Source organism: Pagrus pagrus (genome assembly GCF_965226575.1).
Source record: "Pagrus pagrus genome assembly, chromosome: 23".
In the NCBI taxonomy this organism is placed as follows: domain Eukaryota; kingdom Metazoa; phylum Chordata; class Actinopteri; order Spariformes; family Sparidae; genus Pagrus; species Pagrus pagrus.
Window position 1 is genome coordinate 19,805,092 of NC_140205.1, and position 23,325 is coordinate 19,828,416.

Here is a 23,325-nt window from a genome sequence, read left to right on the forward strand (position 1 = left end):
CATTACAGGCAGCTGAACACAACATGGGCAAACTACAAAAGCAAAGTGGAAAAAGGCTTCCTTTATTTGAACAGGTACAACAACATGACCGCCAAGACGGTTGACAATTTACAGCTTCCAGTGTGTCAGACCCCTGTTTTTTGCCCTCAGCAGCAAACAATCCATAAATACATAAAATACTGGTAACGAACTTTGGTGAAAATGGCACAGCTATAATAAAAGTGAAATTATAGACACAAACAATAAACAAAAAAGAAACGAAAGTTGGATTGGAGTGCCCAAGGTGGTGGTGTCACTTGTATATAGGTAAATATATATTATCTTCTTAATTGGTTCAAAGGGGAGTAAAATATTAAACTGAACAAAATCCAAACTGGGAAAAAAAAAAAAAAAACGTGCTCAGGTTCTGCTGGGAGGGTTTAAATATCAAGTCAAGACATCTTTAAATGTTAGATGACTCCACCCCTCCAGCAACAGTGACAAAAACAACAACTATTTACAGTGTTTTACTTCAGAGGTGCACCAAGTTACTTAATGACAAATCCATCTTCAGCAATATCAGCTTTAAAAGCCAAAGTCAGCATCCGTCCAGTATTATTACCAAAATTTAATTGTGGAGAATTTTTGTGCTTTTTTCCCAAGGACAGACAGTCGATGCAGTTGTCAAAATAAAAGTATAAGAAGTATACACATCATGGTCCTGAAAAACTGGAAAATATCAACTTGTTTTGCAGCTTGACCCATAAAAATACATGATTGTAGCATCCAATAAGACAAATAGAATCAGAAAATAGTTCAGGATGACTCCATGTTATTACAACCTGTGTTATTTTAGTGTTTTTGTCATCACTCCTATAATAATAATTATAATAATTATAATAATAATTACATTGTCCAGTGCAACCAGACAGCTCAGCCACACTAATACGGACAACAAAGGCAAACTCTCTGTTGTCAAGGTCCATCATAGTTAAAGATATGAGACTCTGTGACTTTGTGCACACAGTCGAGGTGGTGGCAAGTGATAATTACAGGATAATGAACCAATAAGTTTTCCTTCATTTCCCAAGATTCCCTTGAGTATGTTGCTTTAAAGACAGTTCATTAGGTGACTTGCTGGGAGTGAGATGAATTTGACCACAACAAGGACACATCTCCCGGTGACTTACACAGCATTTACTTACTGTTTTACTTTTGTTATAAAACCATAAAATGGTAGTTAGCCACACAGTGCTGCTGGTCGCAACCGCATGTGCAAGGAAAGCAGGAAAATCCGTAGTAATCAAGGATATGTTATTACTTCCGCTTTTCATCCGTTTGTTTATTTGTTGGTTTCTCAGCAGAATTACACAAAAACTACTGAACGATTTCCACAAAATTTGATTAGAGGATGGGTCTCGGTCTGAAATGGACTCCATTGAGTTTTGCTTTGCAATCAGGGATTATCGGAGGCAAATAGGATGGATGCCATTCAGTTTCACCACGAAATAAAGAGGTTGAGATCATCCGGCAAAACTGTTGCCTGACTGCTTGTATGTCTTGCCCCATCAGACTACAGCTCAGTCATGTTATTGTGTTCCCAGATATTAGTAATGACTTTTCTGAGAACAGTGTTTTTATAACCGATAGAAATAATGGAAAGCACTAAAAAATGACATGTAAGATGAAGTAAACTGATCAAAACGAGGCATTTTAAATAACGTGACTTTATTTTTTGAATTTAAGATGGAACAGCTCACTAAGATATGTGATCAGTTGAGTTTTCTTTTAAGAATATTGAGCATGAGCCAAGTATGAAAAGCCAAAGGGGACGGTTGGCTTTTCTTCAAATGATAAGATCTTGCTGGAGCTTTTCCCTTGATTGCTGTAAAATCACATGAAAACAACTTGAAGCCAAGGTCACATATCAAGAGGCAAAACTAAAAGGCTATAAAAAAATATGCTTGTTATATGTCCCCTCGGGCTTTCCATACAACCTTGAGTCAATATGAGCATTACAGATTAAAACCCTTCATTTGTCTTATTACTATAGACCTTATATAGACCTTATATAGACCCTTTATATAAAAGGCCTTTTTTTGGGGCAAGTTTTTCCTCACTCGAATCGAGGGTCGAAGGACAGAGGGTGTCGTCTCTGTATAGATTGTAAAGCCCTCTGAGGCAAACTGTGATTTGTGAATTTGGGCTATACAAATAAAATTTGATTTGATTTGATTTGATTTGACCCATCTGCCTCAAGCAGGGTCTTTGTGGACATTCCCTTCTTTTATGAACAGGATTAATGCTCAGTTGCACTACTTACTGGCAGCTCCCTCATCGCCAAAAGGCACTCGTGGAAAATCACCAGGATGCGCTGAAGTATCCTGAGGTCATCTATCTAAGTAAGTAACTCTAGAACTGCCGAGGCAGCTGACGTTGCTGCTACCTCTCTGATCTTCTTCCTATCAGGCCTCCAGAGCAAAGTGATCAGTGAACATCATCACCCGGCTCTTTCTCGTTTGCAGAAAATAACATTACAATAGTCTATTTACAGGTGCTTGTGTACAAATCAGAGAAAGGGCACAATCCTCTTGGGATCTGGGGCACTTTCTGAGTTTTTAGAGTGAGAAATTTCTAATTGTGCTCTGTAGGAAGTCACACTTATCAAATACGTATATATAAAAAGCTGTATAGGCACAACAGTGATTGATTAAGTGGACTTTAAACACGTTTCCAAGGCCACTGCGTACAATTTCATTCTCCTGTGTCATTCAACCCCAACGTCTCATTTTTTCCTTCTGACTTTTTCATACCAACGTACAGTAGAAAGGGATCTTGTTTGTTCTGCAGGATGTATTTCTTTGTGGGGAAGTCTTCTCTGGCTCAGAATCCTAAGGTCAGGAGTATAAGGTGGGTGAGCAGGGCTGGCATGGAGCAAGAAGTGTGAATGCTTTTCTTTGTTTTGGTGAGAGCCAGGTCCCATCGCTGTCTTCTTCTTCTCTGTCCCTGGTCGTCTCTACAGGTGAGTGTCCTCCTCGTCGGGCATGTCCTCCTTCAACAGGTTGTCGATGGGGACGATCCAGCTGTCGTTGAACTCTCCGTTCAGCACCATCTTCTTCTCCTGCATCTCCGGCTGCACCTCCATCACCTCCAGTGTGGGGTTGTCATGGTAACCATTCTCCACCGTGTGCAGCTCCTCCGTCAGGTGTTGCTGTAGAGATTAAAAGGACAGAATCTCTCAAAACAGCTCTTTTTCGTCTATTTTCCTTTTTTAAAAGCTTAGTATGTAACCCGACCAGAGTTCTCTCCAATAAACAAAAGATACAAGAAGCATGGGACTGTTAAACGACCAACATCATGTTTAGGTGAAACACACCTTTAACTTGGATTAAATTAAGACTCCTCTGGGTTAAACATGGAAACATTTGGGATAATGTAAGTACACATCTTAACAAAATAACAGTGGTCTAGTTGTTTGAAAGAGACTTTATAGCAGAAATGTGACATATTATGTTTAAAGTAAAATCACTGTTACCATTGAGAATATTAAAACTAAGAGTTGGAAGGTGAAATCAAGTTTTGAAGGTGCTTTTTGTAGTGAAAACATGATTTGTTTAAGCTTAAATGCCAATGAAACATTTCTTTATTGTGCAATGTGAAGTAATTCTTATTAAAACAGGAAACAGGAGGAGACTCAGACCACTGTTCTGAGCTGTATTCCAAGGTCGTGTCAGTTAAGGAGAGGACGGCTGTAACGTCTGATAGAGGTGGGAGGTGAGATTTTTGAGCGTGGTATTTGTTGATGCGGTATGTCCCAGTATCAAGGCAGCAAGGCCACATAGATTGAGGTCAACCTTGATTGATTGGAATGATCTTAACGAACAAGAGAAGTATTACAACTGTTTGATATTATTGGGTTGATATTAGCTTGGGGCATTTAATGACTTTGCTCATAATGTTACACTAGTATGGATAAAAATATCAATCATATAGGAACCAAGCGTTGATGGTACAGGGGAACACTTGCTGTCCCCACAGGCCCCAAAAGTAAAAATAAGGGGTTACTTGACAGAAAACACTTTGGCACCTCAAGGATCAGCCCCTGTGGGACCCTTTATCGTGTCCGAGTGGGAAAACTTTCCACCTACCTGGTTCTCATTGTACGGCTTGCGGTGGTGGGAGGCACAAACAGCGAGGATGACGATCATGATGAGTAGAGCTCCGCAGGAGGCCAGGATGGCTATCAGGGTTGTGCTATCTGTCGCTTTCTTTAAGTAGAAAACAACAAAATAATTACTTTGAACCACTGCAGGTGCTTACGTGTACTGATAAAAGCATCCGTGCATTCACCTTTAACTTGGTGATTTCTTCAAAACGCTGGGAGGCCACGTCGGTTTTCACTGTAAGATACATTTCAAATCATTTGTTTGCAGATGGTTTATAGAAAATTCTGTTTAACTTTCATTTTTGGCAAATCAGGCTTCTATAAAGGGAGGACAGTGCTTTACCCATTCCATTTATCTCCACACGGTGAAACTTTATGGTGCCACTGCTGTTTGTCCATGTCAGGCTGCAGTTTCCTTCTTTCAATTTGTCCATCAGCTGTTTGCACAACTCCACCAGGTCGTTCTCCTCGTTCTAAAGGTGAAATAACACGTCTGTAAACATCTATATAGATATTAAATCAATCAATCTAACATCGTATTTCTACTTTTCTATAAATAATCCATGAGCTGATGAGCCGTCGACAAGTCTTTTACCATACTATGCTGTCAGAGTTTGGACAGGAAGGTCAGAGGTGAACGTTGAAGTCATATCTTCCTGTGCTGTGATGTGTGGATTATTTTCGGTGTGTTATGGAACAGCACAGCTGCGTAGGCAGTCGGAGAGAGAGAGGGTGAGTGTATGGAAGCGGTGTGGGAACGTAGGAAACTAGTGAAAGGCAGGAAGGGTTCCCATAAGACACTTTTTCCACCCAGTGATTGGAAATCCTATTTTTTCATAGTGTGCTTCGCTGTGTCCTGTCTGTTGCTGGAAACGGCTCAGAGATCCACCCAGAGCCCCTCCAGGGGTGGGAAGTGGTTCTGTTTATTTTTCTTATTCTTTTCCGTTTTTTTTTTTTTTTTTACAGTTGTCATTTTTGAAGATTTTGCTCTTTGACTCTATTACAGTCTTAACAAAAACGTTTCCTTGATTTGTTTAAATATTAAGATTTTGCACCCAAACTATACCAACATTGATAAAAGTTATGAACAGAACTTTAATATTTTCTTTTTGGACAAATGTAAACCATTTATCATCAGCTCAATCTTAGATGGTCAACTGGAAAATATGGTCTTTGCAGTTTTCGTTATTATTAGTTGTCTTTCCGATCAGATACCGTCACATTTTACTCATCTCTGAAATCTACCATGCAGCAGTCTAGTGCATTAAAGCAAGCAGGCAAGCCTTCTCCTGAACAGCTGAAGTAGATGGCGACTTGTTTTAAACTGTTAAAAAAACATAAAAGAAAAAACATGAAAAAGATCAGCCCAGAGATCCCAAATTGACTTGAGAAGACATTTGTTACACCCTTTTTTTAAGCTTCTGCTTCCAGAGATTTGGATCATGCCAGTGGAGCTGTATGGAGCCATTTCATGATTTTACAGTTGTTTTTTATTTTGTAAAAGTCCAGACTACTTCAGTTTTTGAGGAGAACGCTGCAATGCTGTTTTGCTGTGAAGCTCCAGAAATGAGGACTGCCAAACTTCACCCAACTTTACATCCCCATGGGGGCGAGTAGATAATGACTTTCACTTGTTGGTGAGCTGTTCCTTAAGGTGAACAAATTCACACTGAAGCAGAAGTTCAGTAAAAGTCACTGCAGGCATTGGCATGTACTGACTTGTGTCAAAGCCGTAGAAACCCTAAGAGGACATGATGGCACAGTATTTAAACAAAAACATGTCTTATTCTTGTTCTTCCTGCGGGATGTTGCACAATCATTCAACATTTTTGAACTAAAGGGACCTTTGAGAGTAAATGCCAGTGAAGAAAGGAGTAGAAAGGGTGTGGTCCTGCCTCCCATTGACAGGACAATAGCAGAGGCGTGATGGGAGTCAGTGTATGAACTGTGTTTATTATCACACGTGTTGTTTGTGTGAATAGAAACAGTCTGATGCCAGGACAGATTTAAAGATACAAATCTCAAAATAAAGTAAAATCTTACCTTATGTCCATTGTTCAGGGAGTACTGCAGACAAAAGTCAGGAAATAAATGTCAGTCAAAAAAGCATCAGTGACCATTGAGTCTGTAAAAGTGTGACATTCATTTGTGTTGTATGTTAATGTAAAGTACAGGCAAGCAAACTATCTGCTTCACTACGTTAAGTCTTACCAACAACGTCTTTGGCTGAGCAGCTGTTGTGGCTGTGGTGCTGCTGCTGGTGGTGGTGGTGGTGGTAGCTGTGGCTGTGGGGTTGGTGGTGGTGGTGGTAGCTGTGGCTGTGGGGTTGGTGGTAGCTGTGGTGGTGGTGGTGGTAGCCGTGGCTGCGGGGGTGGTGGTAACCATGGCTGCGGGGTTGGTGGTAGCCGTGGCTGCGGGGGTGGTGGTAACCATGGCTGCGGGGGTGGTGGTAGCCGTGGCTGCGGGGTTGGTGGTAGCTTTGGCGGGGTTGGGGGTGGAGGTGTTTTGCAGGGATGTGGTTGCAGGAGGAACTGTTACAGGAGATCCATCCTTGGTCAGTTTGGAGCTGGTGCTGGTGGTTCCTGAAACATAAATAATATGACAACAGTGAACATATTGTCCCCAGAACATTTGGGGTTGTTTTTGTTTTTATTTGACAAAGTTTGAAATTAGCCCTCAATCATTAAGTCCCCCAACAGGTATATTATTTCCATGTTAATATACAGGAGATTCACAGGGGAACTTGCCTTTGTTGCCCTCCTGGCTCATGGTGTTGGTCTGAGCCGTGGACGGTTTCCCATCTGTGGAGGTGTCTGGCAACTTGGTTGAATCATTGATAGTATTTCTTGGCGAAACAGCAGGCGCCTCAGTCCCAGACGTGGATCCAGAGGTTTCAGATGTCTGTGCAGTAGCAGGACTGGCAGCTGCTGAAGTGCCACTACTGTTTGGTGTTGGAGCTGTGGTCTCTTGTTTGCTGACATCATTCTTTTCAGCAGAGCCAGTGTAAGAGATGACATTGGGAGTTGCTGAGTTACTGGTTACTTGTGGTTGACTGGTGACTGGCTTATCTGTGGGCTCGGATGTAGCAACCGTTGAGATTTGAGCTGTGGTGACTACAGCAGTTGGTTTTGCGGTTGTTGGTGCTTGTGTAGTTGAATCTTTCTTACCATCGTCACCAGTTGTTGGTGCTCCGGTTGTAAGAAGGTTACTGTTAGTAGTCGGCTGAGTCTTTGATGCTTCACTCCCAGCATCATCTGAACAGACGCGGTGAAATAGGAAGCCTAAGGAGGGGAAAAACACACATTATTACATACATCATGCTGCTAAATAAGTACCATGAAAACAAACCCACCGGTGGCAAAGATTTACCTAAACCTGCATTAAAGGAACAGTTCACCCAAACATTTTAATTTAGTCATTATCTTCCCTGATGTCGAACAGTATTGTAGCATTCTGCTAAACAATTGAAGTAGATGGGGACTTGTAATGTAAAAAACAACAGAAAAAACACAAGATGGCTCCATACAGCAAGGTCAGAGATACCAAATTGATTTTAAAAATACGTTGTTCACACCCTCAACGTACAGTCGAGCTTGTGCACCCACTTCTATACTTCTGTTATTATTATTGTTATTATTATTATTACTATGATACTTTTAGGATTTTTAATATTCATCTCTCAATTAGCAAAGCTGTTATTACTGCTGTGGCTGCTGTATCCCCCTTCGCCCGTCTCTCCCACTGCTTCTCCCCCCTCTCGCACTCCCTCCCTCACCGCCCTTCCTCTCTCTCTCCCTCTCTCCCTCTACATCTCTCTCTCCCTTCCTCCCTCTCTCTCTCAACCCAACCGGTCGAGACAGATGACCGCCCACCACTGAGTCCGGTTCTGCTCCGAGGTTTCTGCCTGTTAAAAGGCAGGTTTTTCTCACCACTGTCGCCAAGTGCTTGCTCATGGGGGAAATGTTGGGGCTCTGTATTATACATTAATCAAGGAGTATGGTCTGGACCTGCTCAATTTAGAAAGAGTCATGACTTTTATTGTGAATTGGTGCCATACAAATAAATATTGACTGATCTATGATTGATTGATTGACCTCAGGCGGGGCGCATGCTAATGATTTTAGTTTAGCAGCTATAGTGAAGCTTTCAGCTTTGAAAAAGGTTGTAAGTAACATCTTTTCAAATCAATTTGGGATCTCTTGGAAGCATTTTTTCTTTTTATGTTTTAAAAAAAAGGTCAGTTGTTGAGAATAATGCTACAGCGCTGTTTGGCTGTGAAGCTACAGAAATGTTCTACAGACTACACCCGGTTTTCCATGTGGGGTAGATAATGGCTGCATTTTCATTTTTTGGTGAAATGCTCCTTTAAATGACTTTCCTTTGCCACTTGGGGGCAGCACGACAAGCTGAAAACACAACACTGACATGATCACCTTATTAGGTTGATATGAATACGTTAGCAAGCGTCTTTTTACACATCCAGAAGACACGCAGCATTAGCATTCAAAGCGTCTGTGTCATCTGATAGATGTTTATTAGCTCTGTTTTTGGTTTACATCAACTTCTGAGAAAAATGTCTGCTTATTTGCAGCTTTTTTGCTTTCTGCTGCTGGAAATGAGGTTGATGAGAGCAGTGAGAGTGACAATAATAGTAAAGGTGCAGGTCATAAACCAAAAAATTGAGCTTGAAGGACGCTACAATGCTTTGAGTGAGCTGCAGAGTTGGGTGATAAGTCTGTGTGGGTCGCTCATTACAAAGACCACTTTTCATATCACACATAGTCTTCTTGATCATTGTCAATATAAAAATAATGCCGTTTGAATTTAAAATAATGGTCTCTTTCAAAGTTGAGGCGAACGGAGCTCTCTGAAGTCTGAGCTACGTTGACCTCTGCTCCTGGAGTTCCTGTGGGTCGGACAGCTGTAAGCCTCAGCCACAGCGCTCCATCTTCTTCTGTTCCTCTATTTATAGTGAGCAGGACAGGATGCTGCACACAATAAACTTGGAAGCACCACACCCAGCGGCCACGGACTGTTTGGAGTGCCCAGTGAACAATCCTTGCCAGACTCCGCGGCCAGAAAACAATGGTCCTAACTACGCCCCCACCCCAGCACTTTCTGACCTCCACCCACATCCAGACACAGTCACTGGATTTTCAGCATACGTGTGTGGTGACACTTACACGTAGCCCTTCTGCATGACATGTACATTATGTAATATTTTCTCAGAGCACCGTGATGGTGTTTTAACATACTGGAGCTTATTTAGTGCAAATCACATATATGTTACCTTATGACCAGTCATTTTGTAAACCACACTGTTATTTTAGATTTCAAAATCTAGACTATCCACTAGAAATGAATTGATATCTCCAACTCGCTCTTTTTTTATCTGTATTAAAACAAATCTCTGAAAGACTTAAAGCATCAAAGGTTCACCCACTCAGCACGGTTGAAAGTAATTTCTTTCTTTTTGCTCAGATATTGGACAACATAAAAAAAGTTTCTTGCAAACCGACTAAAGTCAGACCATTTGGGATCTTTTCATGGCTTTCTCTAACCATCCTTCCCATGGCATTTGAAAACAGCATCAGGATGGTGTCAGGGGCTAGCAGATAAGAGTCTGTTCTGGTCAAGTGGAGGCTGGTAGAGCCAAGCCTGTCCTGTCTCTGTAGAGCACAGACACATCACTTATCAGCCTGTAGCCTGCTGCCATAAACACTGTTACTAAGAGAGGAAGACTGTCAAAGTTCTGGAGTCCTTTGATTGAGCTGAGTGCTCTCTCTGCAGTACATGTGCTGCGTGCTGCTCTGAGGCTGTTCGACAGCATGTAACATCTGCTTCATGAGGGCTTTTTCCTCAGAATAACGCGTAGAGACCCTGAACCTGCTGTGTTCAACCTGTTAAGAAACATATTGGAGTTTGGGAAAGGTGTGCTACAGCTGCTTGGATGCTGGGGTGCTTTCTGCAACTACATGTATCAGTATCAGAAATGCATCCAGGATCTAACATCTGAAAAAAGCTGTTGAAAGTACGTTGATACTGGTAGATTTATGGAACTGGAAACTTTTCCAACATTACATCATCTATGTGGAATTTAGCTGATAGGCGGGGGTTCAGTATATTTTTCCAAAGATGATGAATGACTGCCGTGCGATTGACGCAGCAAGTTGTTCCAGTGATCGTATTTTTCTGTTACACAAGAAACAAGCAAGACGTCTTCAAACTCGATCCGTCTTTTCCACCTTCCACCCTGCTGTCTCTCTTGCTCTCCCTCCCCCAGGTGTGTACTCTTGTTCAGCGTGACCTCCGCTGACCCGAGCTGTCAATGTTGCATCTGTTTCTTAGCGGGCGACAGCACCCGCTGATCCCGCTGCTATCAGCACCAAGGCTGTTTTTACCTCACCCACACATTCCTCACACACACACACACACACACACACACACACACACACACACACACACACACACCAACACTTAGTCCGTCAAATCTACTTGCCTGGCCTCGCTATCATTTCAACACAACATAAACCATTTTGTCCTAGTTTGTTTACTTAAGGAGACTTCCTGTAATAGTTAATAACTTTTTAGAATAATGTAACTCTTTTTAGAATTACAGTGCCATTTAGCTCTATGGAGCGATTTAACATCTTTCATGTTGCATTCATCAGGATTCAGGCAGATAGTCGGTGGCAGGACAGTAAAAATGAGGTGAGGCAGGTAGAGGATGATGTCAGCAGTAATGGTGAGACAAAAGTTAAAATATTTAAACTTTTTGCCGTCCTCTGTGGCAGAATATAACAACCAGATGTTATGCAAGCAAGGAGAAAACATGGGACTCAGTAAAGAGAAGCTGATCATTTAGTGTTTTTCAGTTATTCTTTTACTATACGTGTTGGACATGAATGAATGGCTTTATGTTTTGGAGGGATATTAACATTCATCTTAATTTTTTTAAGACACATCTGCGTTTTCTATCTACATGCCTTTATATAAAATAAAATAAATAATATTTGATTCCATTCTTTGTTACCATTACAGTGCATATCACCATGGTAGCACATTGTCATGTTTGTTTCTTTTTGCCTGATCCATGTGAGTTCAGCATTCGCTAATTGATTTCTTTTCATCGACTGCAGCTTTAATGTTTTGGTTAATTCTGATTGTTCTCAACAACCTCCTTCCGGCAGAAGCTGTTTTGAACATTAAGGCTCTGATAAACCCACTGTAGTGCTGGGCGATATGGCCTTAAAATGATACTGCAGTATTTTTAGGCTATGATGTGTATATTGTATATACAACAGCACTTTATAAATGCTACGACTGGGTGACTAAAACTAACATCACAATGTTTTTGACCAAATACCTCTGTATTGATATAATAAAAAAATAATCATCAGTAATGTGGATATAATGACTAAGTGGATAAAGGCAAGTATTAAAACAAGTAGAACAGCCTGTTAAGTTTAAACAACCTACATGACTTTTCTGTAATCCTTTCTTCCTTCCTTTAAAACCACTTAGAGACAACATGACGATGATAAAATATCAATATATTCCCACTGCACGGTACCCATCAATCACCAAACAAAAGAAAAGTTAATAAAGCTAGTGAACACAGTGGAACTTTTTTATTTCAACCTATTCTACAACTTTATGACCTCTCTAACATGGACGCAAAGGCACCAAAAAAACAAAAACAAAACTCATGTCAGCCTGCCCATCACCTCCATCAGTCAGACTGTATGGAGCTCATCCTGCCAGCTGACTGTCTTCTATACAGCAGAGTGTAGACACTGTAATGGTCATACTGTTTGTCTCAGGGTGTGACCTGCTCCACTGGAAGGTATGAGGGTCAGACAGCGCGTGTGAGAGTGTGTGAGAACTGACTTTCTGTCCTTTCCCTGGCTCTTCTTTCAACTGTTTGGCTCACTTCGTAACAGGAAACAGCTCTGCTGATTTGGGCATGTGTCATTCTAATTTTTACTATACTGCACCTTAACTACGCAGACTTTTTTGATTTCATTGTTCTCACTTGGGGTTGTGTATACATTATTTGAGCCATTACGTGCCGTTAACGTTTGTCCCAGGATTTGACCGACGCTAATCAAGCCTTTCAACGTCAATTTAATCATATTCCTCGCTTCCACGCAGCAGTGTTCCTAATACATAACATATATATTGTTGTGTCGGGAGGAAACTGGTGCAAAAGAATGAACATGAACAACCTCGTGAAATGCTGTGAGGTGCCACATGTAACCTGTCAATCAAACGGCATTGGTGAGACATCCTTTCCTTAGATATCGCGTTGACGAACTTTAAGCGTATATAGGTGGTGCTTCTGTTTTTGTCTGATGGCTAAGTGTTGGTAAAAACATTTCCAGTTGTACTGTTGATGTTGGCACGACCAGTATTTCTAAATCAGAAACTGATTGCTGTGGTACGGTTGGCTCAACAAAAACATTAATCCGACAAGAACTCAGCAGGATTATCAGTTTTTCCCAACGTCAACAGAAACCTAAAATGTCTTATTTCCTGTGAAAGAGAGAATTTGCGTGAGAACCTCTCAACAGTCAGCAAGTTGATAACAACAAATGCTAAATCTTTCTTAAATTATATATTTTTTTAAATATTGCCGTTATGTAAGACAGAGACAGAGAGAAGAAAAACTGACATCTTATTATCAAGACAAATAGCAGATAATCACAGCATTTTAGGCTGAGGGAACATGTATTGCCCTATAATGTCAAAAGGTAAGCGTGATCTCTGTCATTTTTGTCTGAACAACTTTTCTGTTTTGTTGTAATCTCACCTCTGTCATCAGCCTTGTTCACAAATACAGCTGTTTCGGCGACTAGCTGGTGAACACAGCCGAATGTTCAGCAGTTAAATAGTCGTTTTTCTCAGGAGCTGGTGGAGACCAAACCAGAGCTAAAGGGAGACTGAATATTGGACTAATGTTCATCAGGTGGACACAAACATGATTTCAGATGAATGGTAATGTTGCTCTGTGTCTGGATGTGTAATGCTATACTGTATATTAAGGTCCTCGTAATAAGCGTTAGTAAATAAGTAATAAGACCCTTATAAGCACTTATAAGACGGACTATTTAAGCCTTAATGACTTACATAGTCTATAACCTGTTAAAAAGTAATAAGTAATAGTAATAAGCCCTTATAAGTCCTTCTAAGATTTGTGTTAACATCAATAAGACTACATAAGTGTTAGTCACTTATGTGTTATGTCTTATGATCAACAGTAAACATGTTTATTATGCCATTATTAACACTAATTAATGTTATGTCTTATTAATATTAATAGGCATCTTATAAGGACTTATAAGGGACTTATAACATATAAACTACCACTACAAGGACCTTAATATAAAGTGTTACCATCTGCTTGTCAAATTATATTCATGACATATATAACAATGAATGCTTTTATTACCTTCTTTTTACATTATGCTTGATTTGAGTGGGCTGAAATAGTATCCAAAATAAAACCAAAATAAGGTGATTAAAAAGATACCAGACTGATGAAATCATTGATAAAAATAATGAAATGAATAAAGTTTGAACGGTACAGTTATAAAGAAGTAGGCTTTACTGATTTCTTGAGAGGGAAATACTATTTGTGCCAAAAGTCTGTCCCTAGTGACCTGATAAGCCTTTGAAGCTGCTCCCAAAGTGAACCTGTGGAGCGTGACAGTGTTTAGCCTGTATTCACTGAGACTAAGTGGAGGTCCAGAGGAGGTCAGAGGGTGCTCTCTGTCTGCCTACACTCCCTTCAGGAGGTCCCACTGTTTGGTTCCTGCAGGCGTCAACCCCATCCTGTTCAGTGTGAGCACACATTAAGGAGAATGACAGTGTAGCCAGAGGGTGGAGTCTGGCTGAATTGTCTTTGCTTCCTGACTACCATGCTGTAAATAAATGCCCCCCTGAACAAGGCCCCACACACACTTAAACATGGAGAGGGAAAGGGTGTAGGGAGAGAAGGACAGAGGAGACATTTTTATTGCTCTGTCTATTGGTATCATTTGGTCAAATTCAGCCCCAAGAGCATTAGTGAGGTTCAACTGATGTTGGGTGATAAGGTCTGGCTTGAAGGGGTCGGGTGGGGCTTGAGGAAACCCATTATATGGAGCTGGCTTTGTGCATAGGGATGCTGTCATATTGAAACAGAAAGGGAACAAACCCAAATAGTCTAAGATATCACAGTATGATGTGACATTATAGGAGTAGAGAATTAGATGAGAAGATCGATACCACTGACATGTCTGTGAATTAAGTATGGAGCTGGAGGCAGGAGACAATTAGCCTAGCTTAGCATAAAGAATGAGAGAGTTGGCCTGACTCTTTCCAAATTTAAAAAATCTGCCCACCAGAACCTGTAAAGCTCACTGAGTACTTCATTTACAAACCATGTAGAAATGACTATTTGTGTTTTTGGGAGGAGTTTTGTGACAAACTATTTCTTAGCACACAACTTTTTATCCAGCGCCCAACACTTGTGACTTACAAAGCTGTTGCATACTTTGGATAAGTCCAGACTTCAAATTCATTTTGTGCAAACACTGAATGCATTATTAACAGAATATAGCCTAACTGTTCATTGCTGGAAACATGCAAAAAAAAAAAAGTGTAAAAGCGTAGGTGAAATTATCACAGCCCACCTAAAACAATTTGTTACTGCCCAGTTGTGTAAAAAGTTACCCATATCAGTAGAAAGTCTGTCATCACCAACTGGCTCTAGCTTCAAAACAAAGGTACAGACATGAGAGTGTTTTTTGTCATAAAACTCCAAATAGGTGCACTAAAAATATCTTCAGGAGGTGGACAAATTAACAGGAACACCAGACAATATAATGCAATCCAGGACAAAAGCCAAACCGTTTGGGATTATGTCAGAAATCGAATGTAAGCAACACAATGGCAGTATTTATTGAGGGCTTTTTGTTTTGGATTTGCATTATGTGGATGTTTATTACTCATGTTGTGACAGACAGTGTTGAGACTAGACTTATGTTTGGGGACAAAACACAAAGTTTACTTTGTTTCACCCGTCATCTTCCGTCCAAGGGGGTCGCCAGAATCAACAAAAAAAGGGAAGTTCCTTGAAGGTTTAGGTTGAGGGTCAGGGTCAGGGTTCTGGTTAGGGTAAATCTCCATGCAATCCTAGTCCATGTTATGTCCTCTGAAGTGATGCATACACAACTGTGTGTGAGTGTGTGTGTGCATGCCAGCTATCCAGCCAGTTATCCATCCAGCTTGCCAGGCACCGACTGTAACCCTGGATTGATGTGCGTCTGAGCGTGAATTTGCACTATGCGTGCCAAACGGACTAGAGTAAATAAATAAATGTAGCTGTCGCTCCAGAGCGGTGGCAGTACAAAGCTGCCCCGTTAGCTTGGTGACAGCCCACACAAAGGCCCCTCTGGCCCCACGTGCGGCCATGCAAGCATGGACTACTGCCTCACTGCAGACCCCTGCTGCAGCCGGGGCCTTTTAGGGCTCAGCTGCCCCCATCCTTGTCCCATTAAGAGAGGTAATTCATCTCTGTGAGACGGAGGGAGCTGGTGGGTGTGGGTGTGGGAGTGAGGAAGGGAAGGGAGGGGTCTTTGCTTTACATTGTGTGCTCCAATGGAGGGAGGTGAGGAGCTGTGAATGTAAAAACACTCGGCGGGAATAAAAGCGAGACAAGTGAAAGGGAGGAGAGAGGGAGGGGGGTGAGAGGAGAGAAAGTGAAGAGGGGTCTGGGACACAGTAAATCTAACGGCCACATGGAAATGACTGACCACACACATACACACAAACACACACACACACACACACACACAAAGAAAAACACTCGCACCCTTGCGCACATTATTCACAAACAACACACTCCCTGTCCTTGGAAACCAGGCTGGTATGTGTGTTTATACGAGCTGTGGGGTGCGCTAATGGTAAAAGTTCAATGTTAGTGCTCCATCACCCCCCAACACACACACACACACACACACACACACACACACACACACACACACACACACAGGATATCTGGAAATTTCAGTTGTTGGATTTTATCTGTGGTCAGATTTAGGACATTAATCATCCCACTTAGATATAAACAGTAGATCATAGGAACCTGCACTTCATTATTGAAAATGTGTGGGTTGTTTTTTGGTTTTTTTGTCATATCACACATTAACAAGAGTAAAAATTAACATTTCAAACTGCCTGTTTTTGTCTATGATCACTGCAACCTTGTATAATGCATTTTACAGTACACAATAGTTACCTCTGTCCTGTGGCAGAAGTAAACTATTTTACACATTAAACTGTGTTTACTAGTTTTTGCAAGTATTAATGCAAAAGGGAAAAAAGGTAGTATAAAGCCTTATGTGGCTCCAGAGGAAGCTGCATGAAATGTCACTCTGTGGCTAAGTTGCATTGTGGGTAATGGGCGATTTGAAAAGCAGTCCAGTGGTCTAGCATTGCACTCAGACAGTTTGAAAACATTGATCAAAATCCATACAACACAACCAGAGACTGCCTTTACTCATTTCACACCTCTTAAATGACCCACATTGCAATTAAGCCCCTGAGTGACATCACTGGAGGCAGTTTGTCAGATTACATGCAGCTCCCTCTGGAGCCACAAAGGGCTTCATGCTACTGTTTTCACATATGCCGTAGTATTCCCCAAGACCTGTTAACACACTTCAATGTGTAAAATTGGTGGTGTTACCCTTTAAATGAAGTGGGTCTCCAGTCAAGTCCACTGAAATGTGGTATGACATGCTCCTTACTTACTGTGATCATTTAGAGATACACAGGCATATTCATAATGTATTAAATAAAATACCATGAACAGTACATGATTTAGCAAATGGTTTATGTATGTGTTAATCTTGTTTAATGATAGTTTAAGTCATTATTAGTAATGCACAATAAAAAATGTATATTATCGGCTATATATCAGTGAAATTATAGCCACAACATTATTTTCTGGACAAGTAAAAGCAGAAAACTCAATGGGAGGAAAAACCTGGACTATAACCGAAAAGACAATAAACTATCTGCACAGCTAGATAGCATTAAAGGTAAGTGAAAAACATTTTGCACTTTGGGAGAGCCAATCTATCGAGAAGATTAGTAGAGGCTCAGGGTGTTGGCATGTATCATGTCACACACACGCACAGACTCACATTAACTTTGCTCTCAGATAATGGAGCAGTGGCCGTCTTCTGTTTTCCTAAAACCTGAGACGTGAGGGGAGTTCACACAAAGTGTCGAGGCAGATGAAAAGAGTGCTGAGAAAGTGAGGAGGAAAAGATGAAGGGAGGAAAGGAATGAGGCTTTGGATGAGGGAGAGGAGGAGGAGGCGGAGGAGGAGGAGAGTGAAAGTCCATGACGGTACCAGCCGCGGGCATGATTAATGGACACCTGGCTGTGCGGTGTGGCATGCTGGGTAAGTGGAGGGAGTGTGGGGTTACAGTAGAGGTGAAGGCGAGTGGCTCTTTATCTGGAGCATCAGACAGTGATGAAACGTTCGGCTTTACAGAGAGCAGCGGTTCCTCCCTGAAGGAAGCCTGCGTCCACATGCCAGCCATGCCTTTAAAAACCAGATCTGCAGCATCTGGACTCACTCTGAACAATAATTCACTGGATCAACGTAATTTGATCAGCCACTTATATTCAATCTAAACAAATCAAGTAAAGTCAGCCGATCTTGATTGTGTTATTTGAACGCCACATACATTTATGGATGAATGATAATATTTCCATTCAATTTATTTTCCTTTCATTGAAATAAAATGTTTGTACTTAATGAATGACAAAAACTTTAGCAACAAAATTCAGCTTTGTTGTTTGAACTACTTGAAATTACAATCTTGTTCCAATTTGTTGCTAGCACTAGCATTCATTTTGATTAAATTACCAAACAAACATAAAAAGGACACCATGCCAGTACATTTCACGTTTTATTTACATCTGGTTTTAACATAGAGCTGCAAAGACCCCTGTCCTTCTCCTCTTCCTCCCCTTTAACCATCTCATGCTAAACGTCCCTGTCATCACCCCTGGAGAAGAAGCCGGGTGTTTTGGATTAAGAGCGGCGAACTTTGAGACCATCGCGGCCCACGGTGTCTTTCGACTATCCAGCCTGGCCATTTGGACCTACCCCAGGAGGAAGAGAGTCAGAACAAGAGCCATGCTAATCCAGCTGGGTTCAAGGTTGCCCCTGGTTGTGTTTGATCGCAGGAAAAGGAAATGGACAAAATGGGACTCAAAACAATGTGATATCAGAGTCTGTCGTGCCCAGACCCGTCTCCACCACAATATCTTTACAGAGTTTGCAAAGGTTAATTTTGTTATGCAAACCTGTGTAATATTAAATGATAAATAAAACACTGTGTACCTTGTAAAGACCGTGTACATTTCAAAACAGTATTGCAAAATATGTGTTGCACTGTTGGACTCATTATGGACAGTTTTAAAACAAATGCTCAAAATCGTTTTGTATAACTTACAGCATGAATCGAGATGTTTTACACTGACGTCTCTGCTAATTGATACATTTATGGTATGAAACCAATGGCTGACTGGGAATTAAAAAAAAACTACTCTAGAAATTGATGGTGTACTTTCAAAATGTTTTTTTTTATTAAATTGCAAAAATATCTTCGCTATAGTTCTTTATTCCTGAAGCTGAAAACAATCTCTTCAAATGATGAGAAAATCTGCCTGTGGTTCAAACAGCCTGATTCTCATTCAGCTGGATGAAAAGCCTCCCTGTGGCTGAGTGGGAGAGGGTGGCTCAAGGCCGTCTCCTGCCGCCACACCCTCCTTGGGAACTGGGATGTTGATAAAGATTTTTCCCATCTATTGTTCTCCGTTCTCTCCCATGTACGCTAGCCAGTGCAGACAACACACGAGTGTGCCAAGCAAGCAGCGTCTCCCCGGGCTGCTGGTGTCCGGACGGAGCCCCTGACCGCCTGTTATCTTATAGGAAACGGACAAGTCATGAACCCACAACGCACAAGACAGATGGTCTCCACAGGGGTTAGGAAGTCCTGGAGAGGACTGATAACTGATGATGCTGCCTTCTACCTATAGTCCAGGAATCATACGATTTATTGAAATGCTGAAATTATCTTCAAGCATTTGATGATTTACTTCAGCTAAACATTGTCAAACTTTAATTTGAGCATCTCGGCTACGTTTTTTTCAGTCTTTTCTACACTCAGCGTCACTTGCAGGTGACATATCACTATCATGTCACTTCAGCCAGCATCTGAAGTGACATGAGAAAAGAGCTTGAGTTGGAAAAAGTTAAATGGCATCCAAACTAGGCAGTGGTCTTTATGAAGAATAGAAGAATGCACCCAACCACCACAAGTATGGACAATGGATTCAGCATGTTCAACTTAATATGGTTTGTTTATTTAGTTTGTTTAGGCCTAAGAACTTTGTGTCTGGCTTTTTCAAAAATTTAAAGCACAGTATATGTTGTCATGATATCAGACTTTCACTTCATGATTATCTTGGCCTAACATAGTTGTGATTTTGTCTCCAGATCTATTTAACTTTGTTTACCGTGTGTTTTGTCTCCTTTTTGGCAAAAATACCCTCAAAATACGAGTGTGGTGAGGTGGAGATAGAGTCTATAACCAGAACTTAAAAAAAAAAGCAAAGCACACAAAAAGAACAATTGCACTGAATTGCCAGTGAAAAGGTGACCTGATGAACTCATTAACAAAAGATGCACAGAGCCTAAATCTTCACTGGATTATTCATACGATTTCATCACGCAATATCTAGATGAAATATCACAGTTATTGTGAATATAGTGAATATCGCAATATTGCAACACCCCAAGCACAGTATGTCATTTCTGCCACTGGGGTTACAAAAGACACAAGTAGCGTAGGATTATGGAGATTGTTGTCGTCATCGTTAAACAGCCACCATCTGAGGTGACTCATAGAGAAATGTTTACATATGAGGTCATGTTTTTTACATTTAGTCACATTCTCTGACTTCCTTCCTCACTGTCTGGCTCTCTCCAGGAAGTTATATCCACAGGCACCCACTTGAAACGCACCGTTACCTTGGGTCAACTTGCGGATATAACAAAGGTCCGGTTGTTTGTTAGATATTTCGATGCAGAAATGTTACATATCATATCTTTAAACTGCTCACTTTATCCACCTTTCTTGACCCTGTGATGACACAGACATTTATTTGAGCTTTCATATCTAGGCTGTGTGAGTAAAAGCTGCTCGCTCTCACACCCATTGCATCAAATACAGCAGCCTGGTCAGTGGCCCGACACCTCAGTGTTTGACACTGTCGTTACCCCTTCAGCGTCACTTCTTTTGCTATCAGAAAGGTCTCTCATATACGACGCTGTGACAGAGAGGAGATTAAAAAAAAACCTGAAATCGATGTTTTTTAGCCACGGCACCAAACTGCAGACTGAAGTTATCAAGTATGATTAATTAAGAGGAATCAGAATGACTCACTTTAGTTCCTATATTGTATTCATGTTGAGGCTTTCCACCCTTCTTGTGATAACAGGGCATTAGACACACAAACACAGATGCACGTTCACACACACACACACACACACACACACACACAAACGTGTCAGGCTTTTATTTTTAGAAAAAGTGCTGACAGCCATCAAGCTGAGTTTTGGGGCTGTGTCACGCGTTTTTTTTCACACGCTCAAAAAAAATAAAAGCCTCCCCTCTGAATCCACCTACTGCAGTGGTGAGAGAGCGGCAGGTGCATAATTAAAGAAAAACACTTTCCTCGCCTCTCTGCCAGGGAGGGAGGTCAGGGTCACTTCATTATTCAGGCTCCTTCTGTCCTCACACACAGCTATTGGAGGACTCTGTGTGAGTGTGTGTGTGTGTGTGTGTGTGTGTGTGTGTGTGTGTGGAGAAAAGGGAGAATTGGGGACTCCTTCACTGTGGGGTTGTGGGGGTGGAGGCGCAGATGTTTCATACAGACTTCATACAGTCCACACAGCAGCAGCGAGAGCGTAAGCTTCTCACACAGGTCAACAGTAACTCGGAGAAAAAAGTAGTGGAGCTCATCAATGCAGAGGATTCTGCTCTCCTCAGTTTGTGCACAAATGAAGGCACTAAGAAACAAGAGGAAGACAAAGAGGCTTGGACTGGCGGTCCCGGTTGAAGCACGTCTCAAGTTTGGCGCTGTTCCTCAGAAAGCATCTGCAGATGCTTTTTCGTCTTCTTGTTGCTTCTTACGGCCTGAATTAGTCCACAAATGTAGTCAAAAATCTGAAAATCTTTTTTTTGCAATAAACGGCTTATATTCTATATGAAATGTACAAACTTTCTTTGTATCTTTTACATGCCAACTTTTTCATGTAATATTTATTCTTCTTATGTTTCATATGCTCCTTCACACTTCTGCTCAGTGATGGAATGTAAAGGATTACATTTACTCGAGTACTGTACTGGACCAGTTTGAAGGTAGCCTACTTGTATTCCATTTTCTGTTACTTTATACTTCCACTCAACTACATTACATTATATTGCACTTTGATAACTTAAGTTACTAGTTACTTTGCAGACTGCATGCTGTATTAAAGCCAAAGTAGAATATTTTTAATTAATTTCATTACTTTACATGTATTACTTGTGTACTAATTACTAAGTTGGATTTTGAATGAAGGGCTATGACATGTAATGGAGTATTTATACATTGCTTTATTAGTCATTTTACTGAATAAAAGATCTTAATACTCCCTCCACAACTGCATAATGAGTACTTTTGGTAGTTTAAGAAGCAGCCTCACACTGCTTTAATACATTCCTATTAAAACAACATTTTAAATACATAACTTTACTCATAATTAAGTATTTTAACATTAAGGTATTCCTACTTTCACTCAGTTAAAGATTTGAAAACTTCTTCCATCTGTGATTTTTAAAAAGTCCAATTACCCTAAGGGAACTCTGCTGGCACCTGTTGCTGCATCACACAGCCGACGCTCACATTGTCTTGATTTCTGCCTTGAAAGCATCAGTTAAGCCCTGATGCTGCTGCTGTTCAAGATTTCCCTCCCCAAAGACAACCATACATCCTTGTGTATTGTGTATTTTAGAGGCATGCTAAAGCCCACAAAAACCAGGGGGAACGGCGCGTCCCAGCAGAATAAAAAGCAGCCTGACGCACTGTGAGAACCGTCACAGGTGTACATGCACTTCGAATTAAACTCTACTCACTGAGAGACAGCAGCAGCCACGTGATCCTCATAGTCGCTCTCATCCTGTTTCAGCTCGTTTCTTCTCCCAGATGTATGTATCCTTCATGCAGTGCTGTTCTACGATCCTCACTTTGGATCTGGAGCCGTTTTAGGGATGATGAGTCCTGAGTCCTGAGTCCTGAGTCCTGAGTCCTGTCACGCCTTTCTCCTTGAATTTGTATCTCAAGTAAATGATCTCGCCCAGCCTATTGTTCACTTTTTTCTTCTTCTTCTTTTAAACTGAAAGCCAAGAATGCTTTTGTTTGTCTCTGCTGCTTCTTTCTCTCCTCTCTCTGCAGAGTTTGGGATTTGGGGGGGAGAGAGTATTTCTGCGTCTCCTTGGCGGTACTGTTGTTGGTCTCTCCCTCTCTCTCTCTCTCTCTCTCTCTCTCTCTCGCTCTCCCTCTCTCTCTCTCACACACACACACAGTAGCTTGGTGCTGTATTGTGCTCAGTCAGTCCTCAGTATGTTCAGCTGTTAGCAGCCAGTTTGGCAGACCAGGAGCACTGCCCATTCCCCCCGAACTGTCCCTGCCTCCCTTATCATGAGGAACCAAGGGCAGACCCAGTCTGGTCCAATCCCAGAGCTCTGGACTCTCTGCTGGACATTTTGAATAACAAAGGAAGCTGTGAGACAATGTGTTCCCCTGGTTTTGATTCTTTCCTAAAATGGTCCATTGCTCAAGGACGCGGGGTGAAGTCACATCAGCACTGATGTTGTTTGATCAAAGGAAAGGTCTGTTCACAGTCCCAGAGTCAGCTGTCTTCATGTTAACCTCCTCCAAACATTGTCACACAAATACAGGCAGAAGTGTAACATGTGGCTGTCGAGCGCCTGCAGAGCTTTAGACCTAGCACCTGTAGCAGAAAGGAGGACTTATCTCCCTCGTGTTGCTCAGTAACGATGGGAATT

General features: G+C 41.4%; 1 protein-coding gene across 1 annotated transcript; it reads right to left on the bottom strand.

The window, feature by feature from the left end:
• Positions 1-41: 41 nt before the first annotated feature.
• podxl (podocalyxin-like) lies at positions 42-22,915 on the bottom strand. Its single transcript, XM_084346305.1, has 8 exons — positions 22,393-22,915; positions 6,892-7,425; positions 6,356-6,726; positions 6,188-6,211; positions 4,488-4,617; positions 4,330-4,379; positions 4,128-4,247; positions 42-3,190 (listed from the first exon to the last, which is right to left on the bottom strand). Exons 1-8 carry the CDS (start codon positions 22,433-22,435, stop codon positions 2,996-2,998), a joined length of 1,467 nt encoding a protein of 488 aa, XP_084202431.1. The 5' UTR covers positions 22,436-22,915; the 3' UTR covers positions 42-2,995.
• Between the last annotated feature and the right edge of the window lie 410 nt (positions 22,916-23,325).

Coding starts and splice junctions, on each gene's coding strand:
- podxl (XM_084346305.1), bottom strand. CDS start 22,435: ATGAGAGCGACTATGAGGATCACGTGGCTGCTGCTGTCTCTCA. Junction 6,727..6,891: donor GAGCCAGGAGGGCAACAAAG/GCAAGTTCCCCT, acceptor TTTATGTTTCAG/GAACCACCAGCACCAGCTCC. Junction 4,380..4,487: donor TGTGGAGATAAATGGAATGG/GTAAAGCACTGT, acceptor TGTATCTTACAG/TGAAAACCGACGTGGCCTCC.